This window comes from Manihot esculenta, chromosome 18 (assembly GCF_001659605.2).
Source record: "Manihot esculenta cultivar AM560-2 chromosome 18, M.esculenta_v8, whole genome shotgun sequence".
NCBI lineage: Eukaryota > Viridiplantae > Streptophyta > Magnoliopsida > Malpighiales > Euphorbiaceae > Manihot > Manihot esculenta.
In genome coordinates, this window is record NC_035178.2 from 851,628 (window position 1) to 878,201 (window position 26,574).

Genomic DNA, 26,574 nt, shown 5'->3' on the forward strand with positions numbered 1-26,574 from the left:
ATATCTCTTTAATTACATCATGTCCACACTATACTATTACACATGCAATCCTTTAGCATAACTCTGTTGCTTCTGCCCTTCCCAGCTACTCTCTATACCTGCAAAACTGGGAGTAAGGGAAAGGGATGAGCTATAAAGCCCAGTGAGTAGAAACACTGAAAACAGTTCATTCATACACACTTTATATGAAAATGCATCACAACTCATACATTCCACATCATTGATTGGACATGACCTCAAAACTCCCTCGACGGGCTATTGATGTCGCCTGGGTCCAATCATCTGGAATTAGACATGACCTCAAAACTCCCTCTAAGGGCTATTGATGTCGCTTTGGTCCAATTCCCACTATCACTGAATAAGCAATGCAACAACTTCGTGATTCTAATGCAAGTCACCCTATTAAAAATCATAGCATTCATGATGCATGTACTATACTCATACATTCCATTTCTCAGTATAAAAGATTAAGTTTAGTTCTACTCACCTCTGTTTCTTTAGCAGAAACCTGACTGACTCTGCAACTGCTAATCCTGACGACCTCCCTGAACTGTCGGGTCCAATCCTACACAAAAGGACTCGATTGAGGTGTCAAATATACTCTTATAAACTCTTCAAACAACTTCCCAAAACCCCTCTAAAAGCTCATAAAACAATCACATAAAACATGCATAGGAAAGCTGGGCAGAACACCTTCGGCAGCACCTTCGGCGGCCGAATGTCTTCTCCAGAGCCGAAAATCAGGCATGTTCGGCGGCAACCTTCGGCAGCCGAAACCACCTTCACACAGGGTTCGGCGGCCGAATCCTCTCTTCGGCGGCCGAACCTGAGTTCATCCAGAACTCAGCTTCGTGCACAACCATCTTCTGCCAAGCAACAACTCCTCTCCACATGCATAACTCAACTCCTCAACTTGCACATACTTTGGTATATGCACCAAGGGGTCCAAAACTACCTATTAACCCCAACAACAGCACACATAACACATAATCATGCATAAACCATTAAATACATCAAAAACTCACTTAAAAACCTAAGTATGCAACTCACGCATAAACTTCCCTATCTTCTTTAAAACCTGTGAAAAACCATTAAAACAAGTGTACAGACTTCCCTTACCTCCTGAAACCAGAAGAGGAACAACTTGAACTCAGCAAATCCCCTTCACAAGCTTCAAACCACCAAAACCACTCTTTTCTCTCAAAACCTTTCAAAGCTACTGAAACGCGACCAAACCCTCTGCATGAGCTGATAAAAGCTTGCAGATGAGTCATGGGAGACGTGGCATAACCCTCTGTCTGTGATTTGGAAGCAAGAGCTGGCCATTTCACCGACTGAGGAGTGCACAATAGCTGGCTGACCAGCTCAGCTTCGGCTGCCGAAACTGCATGCAAAACCATGCAACTTTCGGGGGCCGAACATCACCTTCGGGGGCCGAACATTGGGCACTTTCGGCAGCCGAACTTACCTTCGGCGGCCGAACCTGGCCTTTGTCCCCATAACCTTTTCTCTTCAAACCTCAATCCTATTCTAGTCAAATCCTTAAACTAACAATCATGCTTAACAATCTTTTAGAAAACCTTCACTCTCCCCTTCTAGAAAACTCTGACATCCTTGAATTCCACCGGACGGTAGGAATTTCGGTGTCTGATTTAGCCGGGTATTACACTAGGGGTGGATGGGCTAGCTACTCATTGTACTGCCTTAGATAGCAGAGGCAGAGTAGTCAGGCTTTGAGACCAGGATGGATGGATCACAGGTAATGTGTGTGGGGACAAAGTAGAGATGCCTAGAAGTTTGCTATCAGCCCTAGAGGCTCTTACGCTATTTAGGAGAGGTTATCAAAGGTTTCTTGCTTGTGTTAGAGAACAGCGTAGTTAGTCAGATTAGAAGGGGAACAGTTGTAGTGCCCACAGCCAGAGAAAAGTTGTCGCTAGGACCCAGACAAGTCATCAGGTGTACCACCCGCTAAACGAAGAGAGTGAGAACGAAGAATGGTAAAGATTGCACTACCAGAGTGCGAGAGAGGAAAAGCCAAATGAGTAATAGCGAGATAATGAACCAGGAAAGATATTAGAGAGTGGTGCTATGAGATGCTTTTTATCCAGGTATAGGGAGAGTGATCTCTCATCTTCGAGTGCAGCCCTCAAAGATAAGAAATAAGTCAAAGAACAGAGTAAGAAAAGAATAAGAGTAAGAAAAAAGTAAGTGTCATAGATCAGAGTAACAAAACAAAAGAAAGAAAAAAGAATACGCAAACTAGAATGAAAGAGAGAAAGAAAAGAGTAAGACTAAGGGTAAGTTCAAGAGGAGCTTTCAGTTTACTCTGGGATTCGGTGGTAATTGAGGCAGAGGAAAGGGTTAGCCTTTTCATTAGTACGTTCCCGAGAGAAGGTCCGTTACCTATAGTTCGGATCTTCACTCTGACTCAGTAGGAAACTATCACATCGAACACAGTGACGTCAGGTATGTTCACTTGTGGATGTTCGGATGTGTATGTTGTTTGTTTAGAACCCGCGTGTTTCTACTTTCTTGTGACTTAGTAAGCTGTTAATCGAGTGGGTTGGATGCCTTCTAGGCTTTGTTTTCTCTGGGTTAGTGGACCCGAGTATGATCCATCTGAGGCAGAGTCAGTCAGTCAGAGCAGTTTAGCGGTTGGAGTGAGTAGAGACTATCCAGTTGACCTTATGGTTCTAGAGTTGACTAGTTGATGTCATTCTAGGGCGGATTGGCTACTTACTCAGTATACTACCTGTGTCTGTGTCTGTAGAGACAAGGTAAGAGAGTTCAGAGGCTAAGATGGATCAGAGATAGTCCTTGAAAGGGACAGAGTATAGGTGCCTAGAGGTTTGATGTCAGCCCAGTAGGCTCAACGGTACACAGGAAAGGGTATCAGAGGGTTCTAGCTCTTGTGAGCAAGTTTAGGAGTCAGATTAGGGAATCAGCCTCAACGCCCATTGCTAGTGAGTTCTAGATGGTTGTCCCAGACGAGCTGTCAGGTTATCCATCTGTCAGGGAGTCAGAGTTTGGAATAGGAGTGGTGTCTGGACGCGGAACCATTTCTTTCCTTCTTTCCTTTTACCCTACAGCATGGCACCTGCACAGAGAGCATAATCAGCATAGTATAGACAAGCTTGGTAGAGAAAGGTTATCCGACCTAGTACCTCACCCTGGAATGTTCCAGTGTCAGTATGAGAAACGAAGGATGAAACCTTGAACTTTTGTAACGACTGTGAGCAGTTGCACAAAAGCACTACCAGGACAGGTGTTTCCATGTAGAATGGATGAGCTATAGGACCAGCTAGTAGAAGCTAGTGGTTTTCCAGCAGAGATCTGAGAGTTGGGAACTATATGTCGAAAGTTAGAAAACTGACATCTTGATCATAGTGAAGAGTCTAAACCCGAGATAAGGGGTAAACCTGCTCAGCGACTCTGAGTATACCAGACAGTATCTACTGGGTGAGGCAACTGAGATGTGAGCTGCCCTCAGTCAAAAGTCGCTTATCAGTTGAGCCTATAGAAACAGCTAAGCTAGAGAGCTAGCGAGCTCTCTAGAGATAGTCCAGTGTAGGTAAAAGGGAGAGAAGAAGAAAGGCGGGCAAGGATCAGAGTGCGCAGCAAAAGCGTATAATAGTTTAGAAAAACAGAGAAGCATGCCCAGTAGCTACTTAGTGTAGTAGTAGCTAGAGAACATGGCATGAAGGCCAAGATCAGGGCATGTCTATTCCCTTGTGTTGTGTCACAAGTAGAGTGAGTGAGCGAAGCATATCCTGAGAGTCGGTAGAGTAAGGAAACTAAGGGTAAAGGAGCCAAAGAGAAAAAGAAAGATAGCAGTTCCTCTAGAGTATGGACACAGATGAAGCAGATACGAATCCACAGAGTCAGACAATATGGCTACCCCGAGAGTATGTACTCCAGTGGTATCTGTGTCGCTTCTTAGAGGGGAAGGTGGTAGGCTTTCTTGTTTTACTTGTGTGTATATGTGTTTGTTTGTTTTTAACATTCGAGGACGAATGTTTTGTAAGGGGGGAAGATTGTAATACCCGGCTAAATCAGGCATCAGAATTCCTACCGTCCGGTGGAATTCAAGGATGTCAGAGGTGTCTAGAAGGGTAGAGTGAAGGTTTTCTAAACGATTTTTAAGACTGATGGGTTTAAGTATTTTTTAAGGATTTGTTTAAGGAAGAGTTAAGTTTTGTGGAGAATTAGCCAAAGGAGTTTCTATCATGTTCGGCCCCCGAATGGTAAGTTCGGCCGCCGAAAGTGCCCAATGTTCGGCCCCCGAACGTTGCATGGTTTTGCATGCCGTTTCGGCAGCCGAAGCTGAGGTGGTCGGTTAGTTGTGCACACTCCTCAGTCCGTGGTTTGGCCAGGTGTTCACCTCCAGATCATGACCAGAGGTTTGGCCACGTCTCCCTTGACTCATCTGCAAGCTTTTATCAGCTTAGGCAGAGGGTTGGTCGTGCTTTCAGTGAATTTGAATGTTTTTGAGAGAAAAGTGAGGTTTTGAGGTGTGGAAGCTTTGGAGGAGGATTTGCTGAGTGTGGTTGTTCCTCTTCTGATTTCAGGAGGTAAGGGAAGTTTTTATATTTGTTTGAATGAGTTTTAACAGCTTTTGAAAGAGGGTATGGGAGTTTATGTCGAGTTGCATGCTTAGGTTAGTTTTGATGAGTTAATGGTGTAAGTATGTGTATGTGTTATGTTTGTTGTTTTGTTGGGGTTTTAAGTTAGTTATGGACCCCTTGAAGCATGTACATGAGTATATGCATCGTTTGAGAGGTTGAATGCATGCTTTGGGGAGTATGGAAAGGGTTGGGAGGCTGGTTGAAGCTTGAAGCTGAGTTCTGGATGAACTCAGGTTCGGCCGCCGAAAGTCCAAGTTAGGCCGCCGAACATGCCTGACTTTCGTCTCTGGAGGAGACATTCGGCCGCCGAAGGTGCTGCCGAAGGTGCTCTGTCCAGCCTTCCTTTGCTTGTTTTGCCTGCATGTTTTGAAGTGTTCTAGAGGGGTTTTGGGGAATTGTTTTATCAGTGGCATAGAGTATGTGTGGTGCCTCATTTACATCCTCCATTGTAGGATTGGACCCGAGGAGCTGCAGAGGTTAGCAGTCGTAGCGATCTCAGAGTTAGAGGTAGCCCAGAGGTAGCTAAGTAGAGGCTACAGGTGAGTGGAACTAACTGTACTATTTTACATTCAGAAATGACACGAATCTAGCATGATCCATGCATCATAAAATGCCATGTTATGTATTAGGTTGTATTGCATTAGATTCCACGAATATGCTGCATTGCATAAGCTGATAATTGTGTGGATGAATGTTGGATGATCCTTAGCCCTTGATAGAGCACAGATACAGAGTTGTGGCATGAGATAGCCATACCAGGTCGCCCCTGGTTAGTCCAGGTCGCTCCTGGTACTATGAGTGAGACAGCTGGGCTGTCAGATCAGAGCTCAGAGCAGTCCAGGTGAGGCCTAATCGCCCCTGGCACAGTTGGACATGTTATGATATGAGTTACTTCAGAATAGTCCAGGTGAGGCCTAATCGCCCCTGGCACAGTTGGACATACTATTATGTATGTAGAGGGCTATGGTGACAAGTTCATCCTTGAGATGATATGTTTGTGATGTGATGCATTTCATGAGAGCATGTAATGAATGAACTGTTTTTATTGTTCCTCCTCACTGGGCTCTAGAGCTCATCCCACTCCCTTGACCCCAGTTTTGCAGGTTCTGAGAGCTAGGAAGTCAAAGTCAGCAAGAGTACAGAGGACAGTTATGCATGAATGTATGTTGTAATAGGATAGTGGACATGATGTAATTGAAAGATTAGTTGTAATGTAATAGATAGATATGTACTGTCATATCCTGGATAGACTTATGCTTTCCCTAGTGTCACTGCTATAGTGTGATGTATGATTCATCCCTTGTACACAATCCTGTTTTACGTTTCTTGATGAGAAATGTGTGAGTTAGGCTTAATGTATGGCTTCGATGAGATACCAGTGGGATGTGTTACAGATTGTGTAAATCCCTGGACCACAGCAGATAGTAGTCCCTGGTACAGGCCCTGAGGGCCATTTCAGATTGACATCTCTGAGTAGCAGTGGTTAAGCCTACAGAGTTTTACAGGATTGTGAGTATTGTTTTGTATTATGAATGGGATTTATCAGGTACACAGAGAGTATAGTTGGCTGACTACGGGTCCCGGCGGCCTTAAGCCGATCTGGATCCTAGTGCCAGTGATGGTTCGGACCGTTACTGAGGGGTACCGATTTCCGGGTCGTTACATCCGTCCTGAAGTTTCCGGCCTACGTAGGATCTTCTTTAACGGTTGGTCCGTCATCACAACTCCTTGGTGGCCTTCCAGATAAACTTTGAATTTCCGGACTGCTAACAACAAGGCATACGCCAATTTTTCAATGTTCGAGTATCTGACCTCAGTGTCTCTGAGTACCTTGCTGACGTAGAAAACAGGTTTCTGCTCCCCTTCTTCCACTCTTACTAGTACTGCGCTGACTGCTTGCTCTGAGGCTGCCAAGTATACCAAGAGTTCTTCCCCTTTTACGGGGCTGCTGAGCACGTGAGGTGAGCTGAGGTATTCCTTAAGCTCTGTGAAGGCTTTTTGGCAGTCTTCTGTCAATTCAAAATTCGGGACCTTTCTCAATTTTTTGAAGAATGGCAAACACTTCTCTGCCGACCTTGACATAAACCGATGAAGCGCCACTACTCTCCCGGTTAATCTCTGGACGTCCCTTACACAGGTCGGCTCTGGCATATTCAATATGGCTTCCACTTTCTCCGGATTGGGCTCAATGCCTTTTCCACTCACCATGTACCCCAAGAATTTTCCTCCCCTGATGAAGAAAGCGCACTTTGCTGGATTCAGCTTCATCCTGTATTGATCTAACACCCCAAATATCTCCCTTAAATCCGTTATATGTTGTTGAAAAGTTGAACTTTTAACCACCATGTCATCCACATACACTTCTACATTCCTGCCGATCTGGTTCTTAAAGATTTTATTCATTAATCGTTGGTAAGTTGCCCCGGCGTTTCTTAATCCGAAGGGCATAGCTCTGTAGCAGTAAGTCCCGTCTTCAGTTATAAATGAGGTCTTCTCCTCATCCGTCTTTTCCATTGGGATTTGGTGGTAACCAGACATAGCATCCAAAGAAGACATATAATCAAAGCCGGCCGTTGAGTCGACCATCTTATTAATATCGGGGAGGGGGTAACAATCTTTAGGGCAGGCCTTATTCAGGTCGGTAAAATCTATACACATCCTGTATTTGCCATTGGCTTTTTTGACTAACACAGGATTTGCCAACCACTGTGGGTACATAACCTCCCTAATAAAGCCTGCCTATTCTAGCTTCTGCACTTCTTCCTGGGTAGCCTGCTGCTTCTCTCTTCCCACTACTCTCTTCTTTTGCTTTACTGGTCTGGCCTCGGGGAGGACATTCAATCGGTGTGTCATCACTTTGGGGTCAATTCCCGGCATGTCTGAGGGCTTCCATGCGAAGGTTGGCGAGTGACTTCAGATCAGGGTCATGGCTTCACCTTTTTGTTCTTTGGTGAGGCCGGCATTGAGACTGAAGGCCTTACTCGCTTCTTCTTCTGATAGGGAGAAGGTCTCCAGTTCTCCAACGGGCTCTGTCCGGGCTTCCTTTGTCTCATCCCTGACCTCCAAAACTTCCGAATCAAGCGCTTCTCCGGTTGAGTTCGGTTCCGTCACTGTGGCCAAGTATACTGCCCTTGCTTCTTCCTGGCTGCCCCGGACCATTCCCACCCCTTCTTCCGTTGGGAACTTGAGTGCCAGATACCTGATGCTAGTGACAGCTTCAAAACTGAACAATGCCGGCCTCCCCAAAATCGCATTGTAGCTCAGTGGGAGTTTGACCACCAAGAACACCTCATAATGGGTGCGAGCTTTGGGTGCTTCTCCCAAGGTAAGGGCCAGCTTCACCTTCCCTTCTACAAGTACCGGTGCTCCTCCGATCCCTTTGATGGGTGACTGGTCCCGAACCAGCTGTTCCTCTGGTATTCCCATCTGCTGGAAAACCCGATATGGCAATAAGTTGACCTTACTCCCATCATCCACCAGAACCTTCTTCACCCGAAAATTATGAATGACTGCTTCAATGACAAGCGCGTCATCATGGGGCATCTGAATGCCCTGTGCATCTTCCGAAGAGAAAGCGATGGTCATGGGAGAGTGTTCAACGATCTGCATCACCTCGCCATTGCTGGTCTCCCCTTCCCGGTTTCTCTTCTTTCCTCGACGGTTCATCCGTCCTCCAGTTCCTCCAACAATCATATTAATGGTCCCACTGGACCCATCATTCACTGGTCCAGCTCCAGTTCTCCTGGGCATCTGGGCTGCCGGACCGGGTTGAGGCCTCTGCCCCTCCGGTTTCTTCACAAAATTTTTGAGATGCCCCCTTTTTATCAATCTTTCAATCTCCGCGATTAACTGAAAATAGTTATTTGTATCGTGGCCATGCGTCCGGTGGTACTGACAATACTTGTCAGGATTCCTCTGATCTGCTTCTGACTTCAAAGGTTTGGGCCACTGGAGAAACTCCTTATCCTGGACAGCCATGAGCACCTCGGCTCTGGACGCATTTAATGGGGTCGGCTTCTCCGGGACCCAAGGAGGGAGCACTCGTGGTTCATGAGCCCTGGGAGGAGGGGGAGGCCTTTGATCCCTTCTTTCCCAGGCCTGCTTGTACGGCTCAGGCCTCTTTCCATGCTTCTTCTCGTGTTTCTCCGGTCTCCCCTCCTCCGGGGCTTTCTCTTTTCCTTCCCCCCCTTTGGCAAATCTACTCGTTACTAAGGCGTCGTCCTGCCTTATATACTTTTCCGCCCTCTTCATCAACTCGGCCAGTGAGGTCGGAGGTTTCCTGCTTAGAGAACCAAAGAACTCGGCAGAGGTTGTTCCCTTTTGCATGGCCTCTACCGCCCTTCCTTCGTCAAGCTCGGGAATCTGCAGGGCCTCCGTATTGAAACGGGCGACATACTCTCTGAGGGATTCACCAGCTTTTTGTCTCACTGTTTCCAGATAGCTCGTCTTCCTATCTGCTGGCACCCCGGCTACGAACCGGCTAATGAAGCGGGTGGCCAGATCTCCGAAACTTTTAATGCTTCCGGCCTCCAGGCTGTTGAACCATGCCCTCGCTGGCCCCGAGAGCGTTGTTGGGAACACCTTGCACATCAGAGCATCTGACAGAGTTTGCAACTCCATGAAGGTCTTATAGTTCATGACATGCTCTCTCGGGTTACCAGCTCCATTATAGGCCGCCATCGGCGGCATCATAAACTTTTTGGGAACGATCTCCTGCTGCATTAACTTTGAGAAGGGAGAAGAAGTAGGCAAGGAGGTTTGACTCTGATCTTTCTTACCTAGCTCGACTAGGAGCTGCTCCTTCAACCTTTTCAGCTTTTGGTTCATTTTCTCGTCTTCCGGGCTGGATCTTTTGCCCAAACTGCATTCGTCCTCCTCTGTTTCAGTTCCCGTTTCTCTGGTTGTTTCGGCGGAATAGTCGTTCACCTCTTCATTTTCTATCAACTCTCTTGCCCTTCGCCCATGAATTCGGGCCTCCGGTTCTTCCTCTTCTCCAGCATCGTGGTTATTAGTTCGGAGGCGGGCAGAGGTAGGTTGGGGTTCATCGGTTCTGGGTTCCTCCACTACTGGGAGTGCATTTACTGGGGTGCTAAGTCTCCTTTGTTGCATTATCTGGCCCAACCAGTGAGCAGTGGTTTATAGCTAGAGAGCCATGGTTTGAATGTCTTGGTTAGACAGGGTCATGGTGGGAGTATTCCCTGCCAGGCTTGGCGAGGGATTAATAGAAATAGGTGTTTGGTTATTCAACGTTGTAGGGCTAGAAAAGGAGAACTGCTGCCCATCTTGGGCAGAGCTCAGGTCATTTGGAATATTAAGGTTACTGTCTTAGTGGTTTGCCATCGTGGATCTCAGTGGGTTTTGAAAGTGAAAACTCCGGTGATGAAAAGATCTCCTTTGTTTCCCACAGACGGCGCCAATTGATGATCTGAGATCCAATTGAATAGGGTTTTACAAGGGTTTTGTATTACTGAATAAGGGTTTTTTTTCCTGAGGAGGGGACTCCTCTTTTATACATTGTCTTGCTTGCCGATGGCGTGTGAAGGTCTCTCCAGGATTGGGCCACGCGTCTCTGCCATGCGGATTCGGAGGTACTAGGATATCAGCCGCCTGCTCCATGCGTAACGGCCTCTGATTCTGCTCGTGCGTACGTTCGAGCGGATCTGCCAGGCTGTCTGGTGAATATTATTCTGGATCCTGGGCTGGGCTGAGAGTTGGGCCAGATGCTAAGCCTGAGTGGAGAGGGTCTGCTTCGTGCGGGCCGGGCCAGCTTGAATGAGGAAGAGAGGTCGAGCCCGGCCTTGAAGGTTGGATGAGTCAGGCTTGTTATGTATATCAGGTGTGTGGGCCTCTACGTCATGGGCCTAGGGCGGTGGTCAAGCCCCTGGTCCGGGGTGAAGGAATCCAGCGGTCATCACATGTAATCATACTCCATTAGCACCGACCAACCGCTGCACCAAGTGCAGCACTCCAAAAATGTCGATGACCATCGAAACATCAGAAAATCAACAAAAAACAAACAAAAAAAAAGACAGAAAGCCATCTTTTATATGTGCAGCAATAAGTAGAATCAATTTGTGAAACTTTTTATTCGACATTATTATTTGAGCTATTATCTAAAAAAAAAAAAAACCATTAAAGTGAAATATACATTACAGTTTTAATATCGCTAAGTTGAAAATTGAGGAGCAGAAACATGCATGGCAAGCCAATGAAATCTTCTTTTATAATTCTTTTACCCAATTTAATAGAGTAATTTTTTCTATGCTCATTTAGAGGCTTATCTATACTTTTTGGAAAAAAGAAAAAAAAATTCAAAATCCTAATGCCTCTTTTATTCAAGGCGTAGGATCACTAATGAAAGACTCCCACTCTCCATAGGCGTTCATACCAAATTTCCCATTGATTAATAAAAAACAGGGGGAAAAAAACCAAGAGAGGAATATGGGCGGTGCAGAGAGTGTCGGGAGACTGTTCAGGTTATTGGAGACTGCAAATTTTGTTTTTTTTTTTTTTTTTTTAATAAAAAAGAATAGTCGCTTTACACTGCGTCTTCATCATCAATTTGATACGGCACTGTCTTAACTGTTCGATTTACTCCACGTTTCATACTTTTTCTTCATCCAGTAGTGGGCGAGAAGAGAGAAATTGAGAATTTTTGTATGTCGTGCCTAAGTTAATAATAAGATAATTAAATTTTAATAGAATACACTCAAATTATTCAAGTATCAGATTTATGAGTAGTTATAAAATTAAAAAGACTTTGACAAAAAAAAACTAAAAATAAGTATTTATTTATTAATCATTGAAATTTAATTTAATAATTTTAAAACTATTTATATAAAAAAATGAAAACGTTGAAATTAAATAAATAATTCAAGAAAAAAATTATTTAAAAATTATTAATACTTAGTGTCTAGACCTGTAAAAGAAAAATTTGTGAAAAAGAATAATAATATAAGCAAAAATTTAAAAAAGGGCAAAGGAACATGCTAGGTAACGGTAAAGCCAGTAAGAGGAGAACGCAACTTTTCAATCTGATAGATCCGACGGTCATAATTTACTAGCCGTTAGTTTTAAAAATTGGGGAGAGCATGTGCAGACATATATCCGCCGTTTGCGTCTCAATTTCGCTCATACTGTCCGTCCCTTTTTTCTTTATTCCTTCATTTTCTCCATTTCTGTATAGAGAATCATAGAGAGAAAGGGTGTGATCACACTCCATTTGTGGGCTTGATGGAGTTCTTTTGACTAGACTCTCTCTATGATTCGCATTTGAAAATCAGGGCACGGCCTTCAACGGAATCTCTTGCTTACAAGTTCTGTCATTAAGATCGAAAAGAAGCTTACAGTATTCTTGAATTCGAAGGTATGTTTTTGATTTGATGATTTGGGTTTTATCTTCTGATTTTAATTCATGTTCCTTTCAATTTAAACCTAATCAAGTCGATATATGTGTGTAACCGTGTTTTGATTCGTGTTACATTCTATTTTTCATAGACGATAATGGCTGGATCAGACGAGAACCACCCGGCTATGATCGGACCCGTTAATGTCCAAGGTAACTGAACACGAAACAGCATTATTACTATCGCCCTTCTGCATGAAATTTGAGAACTTAGCTATTAATTCCTGTCACAAGAAATGGTTTTTTCTTTAAAAAATTGGAAATAAATGTAGGAGGTCTACGGGCTGGAGTTGGGAAGCTCACGGCGGCGACTGGAAACAACCGCAGGGCGTTGAGCAACATAAATCGGAACGTAATTGGGGCTCCACCTTACCCTTGCGCAGTCAACAGAAGAGGATTGTCAGAGTAAGTTTCATAGAACCCAAATGTCTAGCTTCTTTGTTGCTTAGAGAATAGAATTTCACACAAAAGAAAATTAGATTTTTAGAAAGTACAAAGAGAAGTACTTTTCCTTCTATATTCATTTTTTTTTTCTTCCTGTTCTTGGTCGACGAATTATGAAAGTTCCTGTTCTTGCATCAACCAAAAGAAACAGTGCATGACCGATTCTTTGACATTCTTTTTTTTTTCCCCTTCTTTCTCTTCTCCCATTAATTTAGGAGACAAACAATATGTGGCAAGAACCCAACCATTCCAGTGCATCGACCAATCACTAGGTCAGTAGCATACTTTTTTTTAAGAGAAAAAAAAAAACTATGTTGAGAATGTGGTCATGTTGAATGCAGAAAATTTCATCTTCTGAGTATTCTTCTACTTATTTTGCTGTTCTAGGAAATTTGCTGCTCATCTAGCTAACAAGCAGCCAGAGGTACATTTTTCGCCTAGCAAAGACCTTTAATTTATTGTTACTTGGGCTAGATAGGCATACAGAGTGAGCGATAGAACAAACTTAGACTATGTTTTATTAGCAGGAAACCAAGAAACCAGATATTTCTGTCCCGGTTTCAGGCGACTCAGAGGATTGCAGTATCATAGAAGTAGAAAACTACAAGTCCAACGATGACTTTTCTGTGCCCATGTTTGTGCAACACACAGAAGCAATGCTGGAAGAGATTGATCGCATGGTTTGTCTAATGCAGCAGCTTTTAGTTGTTTATATTTTTATTTTAGTTTTGGTATGAGTGTGATCACTATTTTGGTTCCTGAAGGATGAGGTTGAAATGGAAGATGTAGTTGAGGAGGCGTTTGTGGACATAGACAGCTGTGACAAGAAAAATCCTCTTGCAGTGGTCGAATACATTGATGATTTGTATAATTTCTATAAGAAAGCAGAGGTGGAATCTCAATCCTTCTGCTTGGTTGTGGAATAAAAAAGACTGGCTTTGCATACATTTACTAAATTTGTTGCAATATTTTACTTGCCAGAGCTCCTCTTGTGCCCCACCAAGCTACATGGGACAGCAATTTGACATTAATGAGAGGATGAGAGGTATCCTAATCGACTGGTTGATTGAGGTACATGCAGTGTAGTTTATTTACTTGGCTGAGTCTTAGGTGATGAACATCTGAATTGCTAACAAAGTTATTGGAATACGCAGGTGCACTACAAGTTTGAATTGATGGATGAGACCTTATATCTTACTGTTAATCTCATTGATAGATTTTTAGCAGTTCATTCAGTAGTGAGAAAAAAACTTCAGCTCGTCGGTGTGACAGCCATGCTTCTTGCATGCAAATATGAAGAGGTATCCGTTCCTGTTGTGGAGGATCTCATTCTGATTTCTGACAAGGCCTACAGCAGAAAAGAAGTGCTTGACATGGTACAATTAATGAAAGCATATCATGATTCCTCGTTGATATTTTGTAATGGATTGGGGCAAGATTCCAGATATATGATAGTTTTTGTAATGCTCTGCAGGAGAAATTGATGGTTAATACCTTGCAGTTTTATCTATCCGTTCCAACTCCATATGTGTTTATGAGGAGGTTTCTCAAAGCTGCTCAATCTGACAAGAAGGTTTGTTTAAGTGGACCGAACATAGGTTTGCATCAATCTTTTTCAAAAAACTGTACTGATTTGGTACATTCAATTGTCTCTCAAGCAGCTTGAGCTTCTATCATTCTTCATCATCGAGCTTTGCCTAGTAGAATATGATATGCTCAAGTTTCCACCTTCCCTATTAGCTGCTGCTGCAATTTATACTGCTCAGTGCACTCTTAGTGGATCTAGACAATGGAGCAAGACAAACGAGTGGTATGCTAGCTACTCGGAAGAACAACTTCTGTAAGTGATTGTTGGCGTGTTCATCACGAAACCTATGTAACAAAAACCTAAAAGTTTTTCTCAATTGTAAATGTTCCTGCGTTCTGGAATTTTCTTTTTTACAGGGAATGTTCAAGGCTTATGGTCACTTATCATCAAAATGCCGGAATAGGAAAGCTCACAGGTGTACACCGGAAGTATAGTACGTCCAAATTTGGATATGCTGCAAAAACTGAGCCCGCTAACTTTTTAATTGAGGCCAGGTTCTAGAGCAGGATGGAGAAGGGAACTAACTTTGTTAACTCCTTGTTATTTGAAGTTTCTATATAGCAAGATGCTGTGGCAGGATGTTGTAATTTCTCTTCCTCCAAGAGTAAAATAATGTACTTAACTTGGGTATGTTATAATATATAGTTTAGTCTTGAATTTGCAAGAGCCATTCATTACCAGTAGCTGTAGCACCCAAAAAAAAAAAAATCTCAGAAGCTAAAATGCAAAGAAGCAACTGAAACGAAAGTGATGGGCTATCAACACTAAAATAGAAAAGCCCAACTATCTTTTCGAACAATTTTTTAAGCCGAAGGTTTCATCCTTGAAGCACCATGGGCTCTGCATTGCACTGAAACTTATGAGCGAGTATCTAATAGCTTGAAATTTTATATTAATTAATTAATTAATAATTACGTAAAAATTTCCCAATGGCGACGGCAAGACTTTTGTCTCAATCTCAAAAATAAATATAATTAATAAAAGTAGCTCTCATGACAAATAGTAACAAGTAAATTATTGTTTAAAAAAATAAACTTTAATTGAGAGTTTAGACGGTGTGAAGATGGGAGGAAACCTATGATTTCTCCAGATTCGTTCTACAGCTGCCACGATTCACTCTCCATAGCACAGCACGATTTTTAATGGTTGCCAACAATTTTGAAGCTCTCTAATCTTAGTACTTTTTAGCGCATTCCTCTCCTAATTCATAAATACTTCCCTCGCCATCCGTCGTCTTCAATTTGATTGAATTCTATCTGCCCTCGTGTATCCAGGTTAATGGAACGCTCATGAATATTTCATTTCGCCAGGTAATAAGAAAATAAACGCCCCCACTCTACAGATTTTCACTTATCTTATTTGGGCTTTGATATTTTGATATTACCATCTATAGCTGTGGCCTTCTTTGTTTTTGTCGTTTTCTGAGATTTTTTTTGTTCAGGGTTCGATGCAAGGGCTGCTTTTTCATTTATAGTTTATTCATTTATTGTAGATATTTTTGTACCGTTATTGTCCTTGGATAAGAATGTGGTGTAGGATTGACGTGGATTTCTCTTTCATACTTACCTCGAACCTATTTTGTGGGTTCAGATTTTTTGTCAAGTTGGTGGAGTCTGACAGTTTCTGGGTTCTTCTAAATAGCGATATTTCATTTGTTATTTGGCTTTATTCAATCTCGTTACTGTTTTACAAATCAGCTTCTGAAACTTGTGTTTATGCTTTGTGGGTTTTCCTTTATGTGACCCTTGAACGTTTTATGACCAGTTAATTGGCTCAAAATCTGAAGAGCTTCTAAATTCCGTCTTTGCTTTTCTTTTCGCTTTCAAGTGACGAACCCGTCCATTCTTCCCAGGTAGATAAGGTGATATCTTTCTTGGCATCTCAATAAGGATTTCTTTCTCGTCTATAAGTATTTGCTGATTTGGTTTATGAGTATAAATTGAGCAAAACAAAAAAATTCAATTGAGGAGAGATAATGGAAGAGAAGGAGAAAAAGTTCCTCACTGTGGCTCCGTTCCAGTGTGCTTGGAGGAAGGATTTGAAATTCCGGGAAGCAGGGAGAGGTTGTGTGGCTTTTGATGCTTTTGCTCATAATGATGTCACTTTAGTGTTTAGGGAGAATGTGGGAAGCCAGCACTACCACTACAAGAGAGATAATAGTCCTCATTATACTGTGATTCTTGGGAGTCATAGGAATCGAAGATTGAAAATTGAGGTAGATGGGAAAACTGAGGTTGATGTGGAAGGTATTGGACTGTGTTGCTCTTCTGCTTTTCAAAGTTACTGGATATGTGTATATGATGGATTGATTAGTATTGGCAAGGGAAGATACCCTTTTCAGAATCTTGTATTTCAGTGGCTAGACTCAAATCCAAATTGCAGTGTTCGTTATGTAGGGCTCAGTAGCTGGGATAAACATGTTGGCTATAGAAATGTCAATGTGTTGCCATTGCCTCATAATCATATGTTACTGTGGAAGCAGGTTGATTCTGGAGAATATGAGGGACAAGACAATGGTGAAGAAGAGTTGGAAGATGAACAAATGGACTATGAGAAATGGGGGATCGATAATTTCCTAGAAAGTTGGGAATTATCTGATATGTTCTTTGTTGTTGGTGGAGAAGAAAGGCCTGTTCCAGCTCATAAGATTATCTTGCAAGCATCCGGTAACTTTCCTTTGAGTTCTTCAAATGAAGATGATGTTCAACTGAAGGATGTGACTTATCCAATACTCCATGCTCTTCTTCAATTTATCTACACAGGGCACACCCAGGTATCGTTTTCATTCTCTATTTTCAGTTTTCAAGGATCACTGCCTTTGTTTTCTTATGATATTTATTCCTTTTATGGATGCTTGCTGCAAGATCCTCTTTGAGCGTCTTTTAACCCCCTTTTCTTACCATTTTCTAATTTAGATTTCGGAATCACAACTAGTTTCGTTGTGGACTTTGAGCCTACAGTTCGAAGTGATGCCACTGGTGAAGCAATGTGGGGAAATTGTAGAACGGTTTAAACTTAATAAAAAGTTGTTTGGACCTGGTAGCAATGTGGAATTATCAAATCCAAACTCTCGGCCGCATTGTTATACAGCCTTCCCCTTTGGACTTCCCATCGATGTGATAAAGCTCAAACAATTGTATTCAGCTGGAGAGTACAGTGATGTGAACATGTATATCGAGGGTCATGGTCTTGTTGCACAGCCTCATAGGGTCATACTAAGTTTATGGAGTGTCCCATTTGCAAAGGTGAATAATCTTAGTCAATTTTCTGCTATGTGTCTCCTCCACATCCTTAATTCTTTAAGTGGCATGTTTTAGGAAATTTTAGAATGAAACTTCAAAATGCAAATATTTTCATGGTTACACAAGTTAATACATATGAACGGCTAAAAGAAGTATTATTTCATAAAATGAATTGGACTGTTCAGCTTATTTTATTGCATGAGTTTGACTGCTTGTTTGCAACCATGTCCAATATATAATATAGATTTAGCAATTCGGATGGCTTTTCTTACGATTGTTATTGATGATTTTAGTACAAATCAAGTCTCCTGGATATCAAACTCCAATAGATTTTTCATTTTCTTTTTCTTATTTTATTTGTATATCTATTTTGGTATGAAAAGACATGCAATATAACACAATATCAATATTACTTTTTTTTTCAACATGCTGAGTTTATAATATGTTGCAGGTAATATTTTAAAGTTCATGTCATTATCAGTCTGAAACTTCTAGCACTGAAGTCAGGAAATAGAAACCTCAAAAGTACTTTAAGAATATAATAATTCTTTATTGACTGACTAAACACAACATTGTATGCATGTGATTATCTGCCATCTATACAGGTGTCTCTGCTGCTAAGTTTTTTTTCTGAATTGGCAATCAATTTGGTGTCTGTTTGTGCATGCATTTTCTTATTTTAAGAAAATCCAAATAAAATCGATCATTACTAAGGAAAATAGTTGCAATGCAGATGTTCACAAATGGAATGAGTGAGAGTAGTTCCTCAGATGTCTCTTTAACTGATGTCTCACCAGAAGCATTCAAGATTATGCTCGACTTCATGTACAGTGGAGAAATCAGTTTGGAAGATAGCAAGGATTTTGGAAACTTGTTACTTCAGCTTCTTTTATTGGCTGACAAGTTCGGGGTCACTCTTCTTTATCAGGAATGCTGCAAAACACTTTTAGAATGCCTCTCGGAGGTAGTTATTTACAGAATTTAATCCAGCAATACTTGTTTGAATAATAATTAAACTTGCTGTTATGATATGCTTCTTGTCTGACTAGAATTAAAAGAATGGAGAAGTGACTGCTGTTTCGGACTTCTGAAAAGAAAAGAAGAGATCCCTTTTCTAGTATCGAATCATAAGATATTGATACCTTTCATGTACATATTATATGCAGGGTTGGAGTTCTCCTAGTGGAAGAAGGTCACACAACAACAGTTTTTATATTATGCACAAGTTTAATGGAAGACGAAGCAGACAAATTTCGGAAGTTAATTGGGATTTTGTTTAGAAACTAACTGTCAAACTTTGTTGCAGGAATCAGTGTGTCCAATCCTGCTTGCTGTTTCATCATTTCCTTCATGTAAACTCATTGAAGAAACCTGTAAGAGGAAATTTGCAACGCACTTCGATTATTGTACAACTGCAAGCCTTGACTTCATCTTGTTAGATGAGACAACTTTTTGCAGTATCATTCAGGTGGGTTCTCACTTTTCAAAGCATTACTTTGAGATTGAGGGTTGAACTGAGATTAAGAATGCATTGAAGTTGTATGCTTTCTCCAGTCTCTACAATTACTTGCTTAAAGAGCTGGACCAATGGGGAGAAACGACTTACTGCTCTGTTGTTGATTAGGTTCAAGAAGAGAATTAAGAGGGATGAGGCTGTAATTCTATACGAAAGGTAGTAGATTATTAGAATGTGGCTGAAGTGAGTTGGATTAGTTAAGTAGCAGTTGAGAATGGCAGGAAGGGAGAGCTGCATAAGTAACAGCTTATGTAGCTGGAATAACTACCAAAAAGAAATAATTAATGCAGATCTTTTCTGTACTTCAATTCCTTTCTAATTCTCTTCTATCTTTCTCTATTTCTACTTAATTTCTCTGTATCAGATCTGTTAGGGCCATAAACCGTAACATCTACTTGGGTTGGCTTAAGCACTCAAGTTGGACATACAGTGCATTTGAGATGAAAATTTGACTCACCACTTTGGTGTTCCATTTCTAAAACCTTCTTGAACTGCGACTTCTTCCCTTTAGTTGTTTAATTTGATGTTATGTGGAAAATACCTCCTAATGGTTTGTGGATATCAGTATATATGACAAATTAACCGTAAACATTCATAAAACAAATTGTGGGTTTTGCAGCATCAAGATCTAACAGTAACATCAGAAGAAAGAGTTCTTAATGCAATTTTGAGGTGGTGCATGGGAGCTAAGGAGTGGTATGGGTGGGAGATGGTGGATAAGCTATTGGCAAATTCAACTCCTGACCTCATTTTTCGAGAGAGGTTTCAATCCCTTAATGAATTACTGCCATTTGTGCGATTTCCATTGCTGCCATATCACTTGCTGAAGAAGGTATGTAGGAGCTGGATATGGGGAGAACATTTGACCGGTCTATTAAGAATATGGTTATAAGCTTGCATCATTGTTTTGCAGTTGGGGAAGAGCAATCTTAGCAAGCACATTCACGTTTTTGATAATCTTGTAAGTTATGCATCTCATTGGAGAATATAGCAGTTGGGAACAGGTCTATATGGATAATTTATGTCCATTAATTCTCTTAATGTTGCAGGTGAGGGAGGGTATCAGTTATGTAGAATTTGGATTAGAGAGAGCAGAAGGTGACCGAAAGTAAGTATCTGTAATTATTGTCATTTTTTATGCATATCCATAACAATTGTCATTTTTTATACATTTGTTCTCATGTTGATGCAATAATCGCCTGGCCTTCAAAATCTGAATCAAAGCATTCGTGCCTTTTTATTTTCTATCACCTGCCGTTGGAAATATGATAGATGAAGAGCTAAGAGTGAAATTGCACCTCAAGAAATTCCACTTGAGCATGCATCTGGGTGTCATCTTCGTAATTTTATAAATGGATGAAAGATGTACCCAAATTCTTCTTGGAGCCAATTTTTTTTTATTAGAAATATTATAAATACATTGCATACAGGAATAGTTGAGAGAAATTTAAGTCTGTTGGAGTGATTTGACTAATTTTGACTAATATAAAGGGGGAAATTGTACCACTATTAAATTCCTAACTGTTGTAAGTGTATTTGACTTATTTGTTACTTCAATTATATTTTTCACTTATGTTTCTATGGTGATCCATGTCTCGAAGAAGTCGTAGCTAATATATTCTGTTATTTTCAGCATACGGTTTCAATATAGGCGTTCAAGTTATAAGGAGCTCCAGTACATATGTGATGGGGACAGCAATGGAGTTCTGTACTTTGCCGGTACATCTTATGGGCAACACAAATGGGTTAATCCTGTTTTATCTAAGGTGATTTTTTTTCATTTTCTTTTATGTTTTTTGGAGAATGCTTTTCATAATAGATGAATAGAAAATGTTTAATACAGTGCGTAATGATGTTAATTGCATGTTCCAGCGAATCACAATTACAGCAAGCAGTCCTACTTCTAGATACACTGATCCAAAGTCATTGGTTTCAAGAACTTATCAGGTAGGTTGTATGAACTTGTGTCTTTGTAAATTACTGCCTATGTATATATATATATATATATATATATATATATATATATTTAATTAATGGTTAAACAAATCATTTTTTCTTATACAATAGGGAACGTGTTTTGCTGGGCCTCGGATGGAACATGGAAATAAATATGCATGGTGGATGGTTGACTTTGGTCAAGATCATCAGGTTTATGCCTACTCTCGGTTTGTTAAATTACCATTTTTCTGGTTTATCAGCTAAAATCAGTCTTAAATGGGGAAATTGTACCTGAAAGTTCTGTCTGTTCCCTACTTGTTCACATGAAAGAGAAGAAATATGATATGCAATCATATGATGGCGGTTTTTTCTAATTCTTTTGTTCTTTGAGTGGATTGAACCTGCTTCTGACGTGAGAGGTGTGGTTGATGCAGCTCATGTGCAACTACTATACTCTGAGACAGGATGGATCAAGAGCCCATATAAGATTTTGGAATTTCCAGGTAGAAACGATCTACGTCCTGTTAAATTCTTTTCTGTTATATATCTCTATATAGTTATTTAATTCTTCAATGCTTTTACTGATGAACATGTTACTGTCAATTCAATTGCAGGGTTCTCTTGATGGGAAAGCTTGGACAAACTTGAGAGTGCACGAGGACGATCAAACAATTTGCAAGCCTGGTCAGTTCGCATCATGGTCCATAACTGGGCCTAATTCCCTCCTGCCTTTCAGATTCTTTAGGGTTGTTCTGACTGGGCCAACCACTGACGCTTCGAATCCTTGGAACCTGTGCATCTGTTACCTGGAACTCTATGGCTTCTTCCATTGATTTCATGAATTTCCATGGGATTATCTGTTTGCAATAAGTTGTGCTGATTGTAACGTATGACAATAAAACTTCAATGATGGGAATTCCCCGCACGCCTTACTAAATAATAACAGGAAAAATATAATAACAATATAGTGCTTACGTTCATAACTTACAAGACATGCCTTATGGATTGTTTTGCATTACTTCAATAAAATCAAGCTGATAAATTACCATATCAAATTCTCACTGTCAAGCTAGATGTTTCAGCATTCAATTATTAAAGTAGGTTATAATTGTGTGTATTTTCAGTAAATAGACTGATATACAATTCTGAACAAGTTAGATCATTAAAATTGATGAAAGTAAAAATTACAATGGCATTCATTTCAAATTTAAATGAGAACAATTACATGGAAATCTAATATATTACAGAATACTCCCCACTTTGCTGACATTCCGAGAGCCAGTTCCTATGCATAAGGTTAAGATTCCAGCTAATAGCCACAAATTTTTAACATAGGAATAGTCAGCTGGACGAAGCTAGCAGCCAATTTTCTTGGGATAATTTAAATTTTTTAAAATCTCAATAAACTATTATTCGTTGGTATTCATAGATTTAATCTAGTGGTAAATACATCTGAAGGTAAGTACACCTGAATAAATCTGAGAGGTGTCAAATTTTACTCTCCCAATCTAAAATTCTCAATTCAAAAAAAAAAAATAGAAAAAAATTATTATCCGTTAGAACAGTTATTTCATACCTGGTGCTACAGAATGAAGCCAGAACAGATCGTCCACAAAACCTTTAATAACATGAATCTACCTGAATCCATGGTCTATTCTCATCATAACCACACGGAACATTCAAGAAATGACCACTTCTATAACCAAAAGAACATGTATACTCGTGACCAGCCAGAGAAACAAGTATGCCACTGCATAAATTATAGAATCTATTTGATATTCAAATTAAAATACCGAGTGTACAAGCATAGGGAAGTCACTTACTTCCATTTCTCCCCATAAAAAAATTACACCAAATTTTGAGGGATATCAAGATCAGGGACCCTAATTACTCAAACAGGGTAGCGAGAGAAAAAGAAGCTCTAGATCAAATCATAAGTAAGGCATCACCTCCTAACAGGTGGCACAGCACCTCTTCCAGGTGCTGCACGCCCAGCAGCTTGAGCCTGCACAATAAGATGAGATCAAGTTAGGTAGCATTCAATCTCACAGGTTGAAGTATGCCTATTTCTTACACATGAAAATCAGATCCTTCTGCATTGATTTTCCCAGAGTACAGAGGTATTTTGGACTTAGAAGACTTAAAAGATGAGAGAACAAGGAAACCCCTAAACTAAAAGAATCCAAAAGGTAAAAGAACTTACTTTTGCACGCATCGCAACAGATCTACCCCTGCCAACTCCCAGGGATGTGCTCTTACCCTTGGAGAAGATAACAAGTAGATAAATCAGAAGTCATATGATAAATATAGATTTGGAAGAGGGGGAGAGAGAGAGGGGGAACACTTGCAGTGGAAGCATACCTTGATTCTAGCATCCAGGCGCTTGAACATAGGAGCATTCTTTAGCATATCTGGTATTACCATGAACCTATAAAATTTCGCATCAATTTCAAATATCAACCAATAGGCCGCAAATATTCAACAAAAATGCACAGTAAGGTATTCTAATAAAAGACATGGTTAGATACCTGACTTTGCTGCCTCTAATAAAAACATGCTCAAGCTGTGACACCTTTCCATCCTGTGGAAAAGAACAGCAACTGGAATATGATTAAGATGAAATAAAGATAAACCAATAAATCAGGCTCAATCCAAAAGCATTCAAAGGCAAATGTAGGAACAACTTTCTTTTATCTGAACATCTGTAAATAATGAATGTCCCAGTCAGAGCCAAAAAACAAAAACAGATGTTCAAAGAGAAAAGATTAATTTAACGACAATATTGCACTGAGCATAAGCAGGTAGCTAAGTCAGAAAACATATCTACCTCCTTCAAGCATGTATTTAATATATCCATCCATATCAAAATAGGCATTGTCATTTTTACCTTAGTTACCAACTAAATCACTTGAAAGCATAGCTGCTACAGAAATTCCCAGGTCTAAAGTTAATAACCAAAGTTAGATGCATAAATCATCATGAGAGATTTCAGTCAACAAGAAAATTGGGAACTCAAGCCTCCAACCCAGTACAATTCAGGTCTAAATGGACAGATAATATGAAACCAGTGGGCAAAATAAACAATGATCAAATAAAGAAAAATTATAACAAAGAAAGATGACAAGTGACAACAAAGTTGATGCTGAAGAGCCAGCTATGATCAGCAGCAGATAGTATAATTGACAAAGAGAGGTAAGAGCAAGCATGCAGCATGTTTCTGGTTGTTTGATAACAGAATTCAATAAACATTCTGCTGCACACAGAATAGCATTACAAGTTGGTAGACCATCACTAGAAAATACCAATTATTTCTCCTATTTCCACTCTCCATTCAATTTCTTCACTGATGACTACTAGACCTTAGACACCCAGGCTATAACTAAGCCCACACTAGAAGGTCAAGCCGTAATCCATCAAAACCCAACACACAGGTCTGTCCCCCGTACGCAACCCAGGTCTCGCTCGGACAGGCCGAACGGGCCAAGGCTCAGGCCCAAGTGAAGGAGGTCCGGTCCAATCGACTTGATGGATCCACGGAGCAGCAGACAGCTAGACATCCGAGATCATGTCCACATGGCGCTGGAGGGAATTATACGGTCATCTGACGATGGAAAAGGACACAGTATGCCCGTACGGCCCCGCATGACAATGACAGAGCGTACATACGCAAGACGGCAATTATACATCGCTATAGGACAAAAGGGAAAAAAATAAAAGAAGGAAGTCATGAGCCAATCAAAACAAACTTACCAAAATATTCCTTGAGAGTCTACCCTCTGTTGGATCTTGGGACATTACTCACAAACAAACAGCTAAGTAAAAAATTCTGATGCTTAATCTGAGTTATAGATTACCTACCATACTGTGGTGGCTTATGTTTACAAGCTCAAAAGCAAAATCACCTAATTCACCATGTATACTATTTACCTCTAATCAGGTACATACCTAGAAGGATGGAGAAACACAACACATAGATTCAACAGCCTTCCAGTTATAAAACGAAATTGTTGAAGGTCTTGAATATGCATGGTCTATGGAACCCTCATTGTGCTATGAAATGAATAATTTAAGTAGAGAGATTTTCGATCAGGGTTTTAGGATCTAGCTTTCATTTTTATCTTCTACTTTCGCTAACCAAATGCTAGGGTTCAAAATCAGCCATGTTTATGATAAATTTCACCAAACAAATAACAAAAAAGGCTTATTGACTAAAAAAGATAACAACCTTGCAGTTTTTCACAGTTATAGCCTAAACTTTTAATTTTGAATAAAAAAGCCCAAAATTTTAAATTTGTTATAATAGTAACAACTTTTTAAATTAATTTACAATACATGCTATATATCCTTATTTTTATCATATAAGCAACTTGATTAACTGAAATTAAATCTTAATTAAGATACTAAACTCTTAACTATATGAAATTTCTAAATTATATAATTAAAATATTTAATTATCCCATACATAAATAAGAATCTTGGTAATTAGAGTTTAGTCTTAGCCAAATTTTAATTCAATTTAATCAAATTAAATATATGGTAAAATATGTGTGAGCTAATTTAATCAACATTAATTTAAAAATTATTACAATTACAATGGTTTTTTTTTATCTAAAATTATAAATTTAGTCTATAAATGTAAAAACTTATTTTTGGGCCAATAGGTCCAACAAAAAAATACACCAGACCCATTAACGCAAAAGGAGAAGTATTGAAACTACAATTTCACTCTATAGCCACAATCCAGAGTATAAGAATATGTAGATAAAATTGCATGAGAAGAAGAAGAAGATCAGTACCTTAGCAGTGTAAGTGATATTCTCAAGTTGACAATTCCAGTTGTCTTCGCACTCTACCATGCTCCCTCTGTAAAGCTCTCCGCTCTTCAGCTCCACCGTCACGATGTGGCCCGAAGCCTCATGTAGCAGCTTCACTGGTATACCTAAGCTCCTGCTCATGGCTCCTTGCTCCTCTGTGCGAGTGTCTACCAGCAAAACCCTAATTAACCCCAAACCTCACTTTTTTAATTTTGAAGAAGAGCGCGGTCGTATTAATTTTCGGATAATTTTGTCTTTTCATTGTTTGTTTGAAATGTTAAATTTTGAAAAATTAAAAAATAATAATTTTTTTAAAAATTTTTATGTTTAACAAATTAATAATATAAAAAATTAATTTATTTAAATTCTTACGAGAATTAATTTTAAATTAAAAATAATTTTATTAAAATTATTAAAATTTTAAAAAAATAATTTTATTAAAATTTATTTATATTAAAATTACTTAATTAATTATTAAAAAAAATTTATTTTTAATTTTTAATTTATTTTTTATTTTTAATTAATAATTGCTCTTTATAAAAAATATTTTAATTTAATAATAACTATTAATATTTAATATATTTATAATTAATATTAAAAAATTATTATATTATTTTATTAATTTAAAAAAATAATTTTTATATTTTTAATGATAAAAAATTATGTAAAATTTAAATTTTAAATATTAAAAAAATAAAATTTAATGTAATAAAAATGATTATTATTTATATATTTAAAAATAATAAAAATAATGAATAAAATAAATTAAATTAATATAAATTTTATTTTTAATTTATTAAATATAAAAAAATTTAATTAAATTTTATTATATTTAAATTAATTTTAAATAATTGAATGGTTTTATGAATAGAAACAAATTGAATTTTATTAATAGAATTTAATTTTTTTAAAAAAAAATTAAATAGCAAATAAGGTTACATGCTGGGGGTTTCTAATTAGGCCATCTCTCATCCTATTTTATGCACATGTTTTACATTATTT

At 39.4% G+C, this 26,574-nt stretch overlaps 3 protein-coding genes across 4 annotated transcripts; 2 read left to right on the forward strand and 1 right to left on the reverse strand.

Annotated features, from left to right (window-relative positions):
- Positions 1–11,736: 11,736 nt before the first annotated feature.
- LOC110606378 (cyclin-B2-4) lies at positions 11,737–14,719 on the forward strand. Its single transcript, XM_021745163.2, has 12 exons — positions 11,737–11,991; positions 12,123–12,183; positions 12,303–12,435; positions 12,690–12,746; positions 12,862–12,898; positions 13,002–13,154; positions 13,239–13,364; positions 13,456–13,545; positions 13,629–13,850; positions 13,949–14,047; positions 14,136–14,314; positions 14,419–14,719. Exons 2-12 carry the CDS (start codon positions 12,129–12,131, stop codon positions 14,561–14,563), a joined length of 1,296 nt encoding a protein of 431 aa, XP_021600855.1. The 5' UTR covers positions 11,737–11,991; positions 12,123–12,128; the 3' UTR covers positions 14,564–14,719.
- Positions 14,720–15,665: 946 nt separating this feature from the next.
- LOC110605767 (BTB/POZ domain-containing protein At2g30600) lies at positions 15,666–21,745 on the forward strand. The gene is made up of 12 exons (XM_021744399.2): positions 15,666–16,835; positions 16,978–17,307; positions 18,038–18,268; positions 18,611–18,772; positions 19,440–19,652; positions 19,734–19,781; positions 19,870–19,928; positions 20,454–20,586; positions 20,693–20,767; positions 20,888–20,968; positions 21,193–21,261; positions 21,373–21,745. Exons 1-12 carry the CDS (start codon positions 16,038–16,040, stop codon positions 21,589–21,591), a joined length of 2,418 nt encoding a protein of 805 aa, XP_021600091.2. The 5' UTR covers positions 15,666–16,037; the 3' UTR covers positions 21,592–21,745.
- A 748-nt stretch (positions 21,746–22,493) lies between these two features.
- On the reverse strand, positions 22,494–25,785 carry LOC110605768 (small nuclear ribonucleoprotein SmD3b). Of its 2 annotated transcripts, none has more exons than XM_021744400.2 (5): positions 25,555–25,785; positions 23,287–23,339; positions 23,120–23,186; positions 22,962–23,018; positions 22,494–22,763 (listed from the first exon to the last, which is right to left on the reverse strand). In XM_021744400.2, exons 1-5 carry the CDS (start codon positions 25,711–25,713, stop codon positions 22,704–22,706), a joined length of 396 nt encoding a protein of 131 aa, XP_021600092.1. In that variant the 5' UTR covers positions 25,714–25,785; the 3' UTR covers positions 22,494–22,703. The 2 variants fall into 2 exon arrangements, with proteins under 2 accessions (XP_021600092.1, XP_043808861.1); XM_043952926.1 differs by lacking the exon at positions 25,555–25,785 and adding an exon at positions 24,704–25,041 and having other exon boundaries at positions 23,287–23,358.
- Between the last annotated feature and the right edge of the window lie 789 nt (positions 25,786–26,574).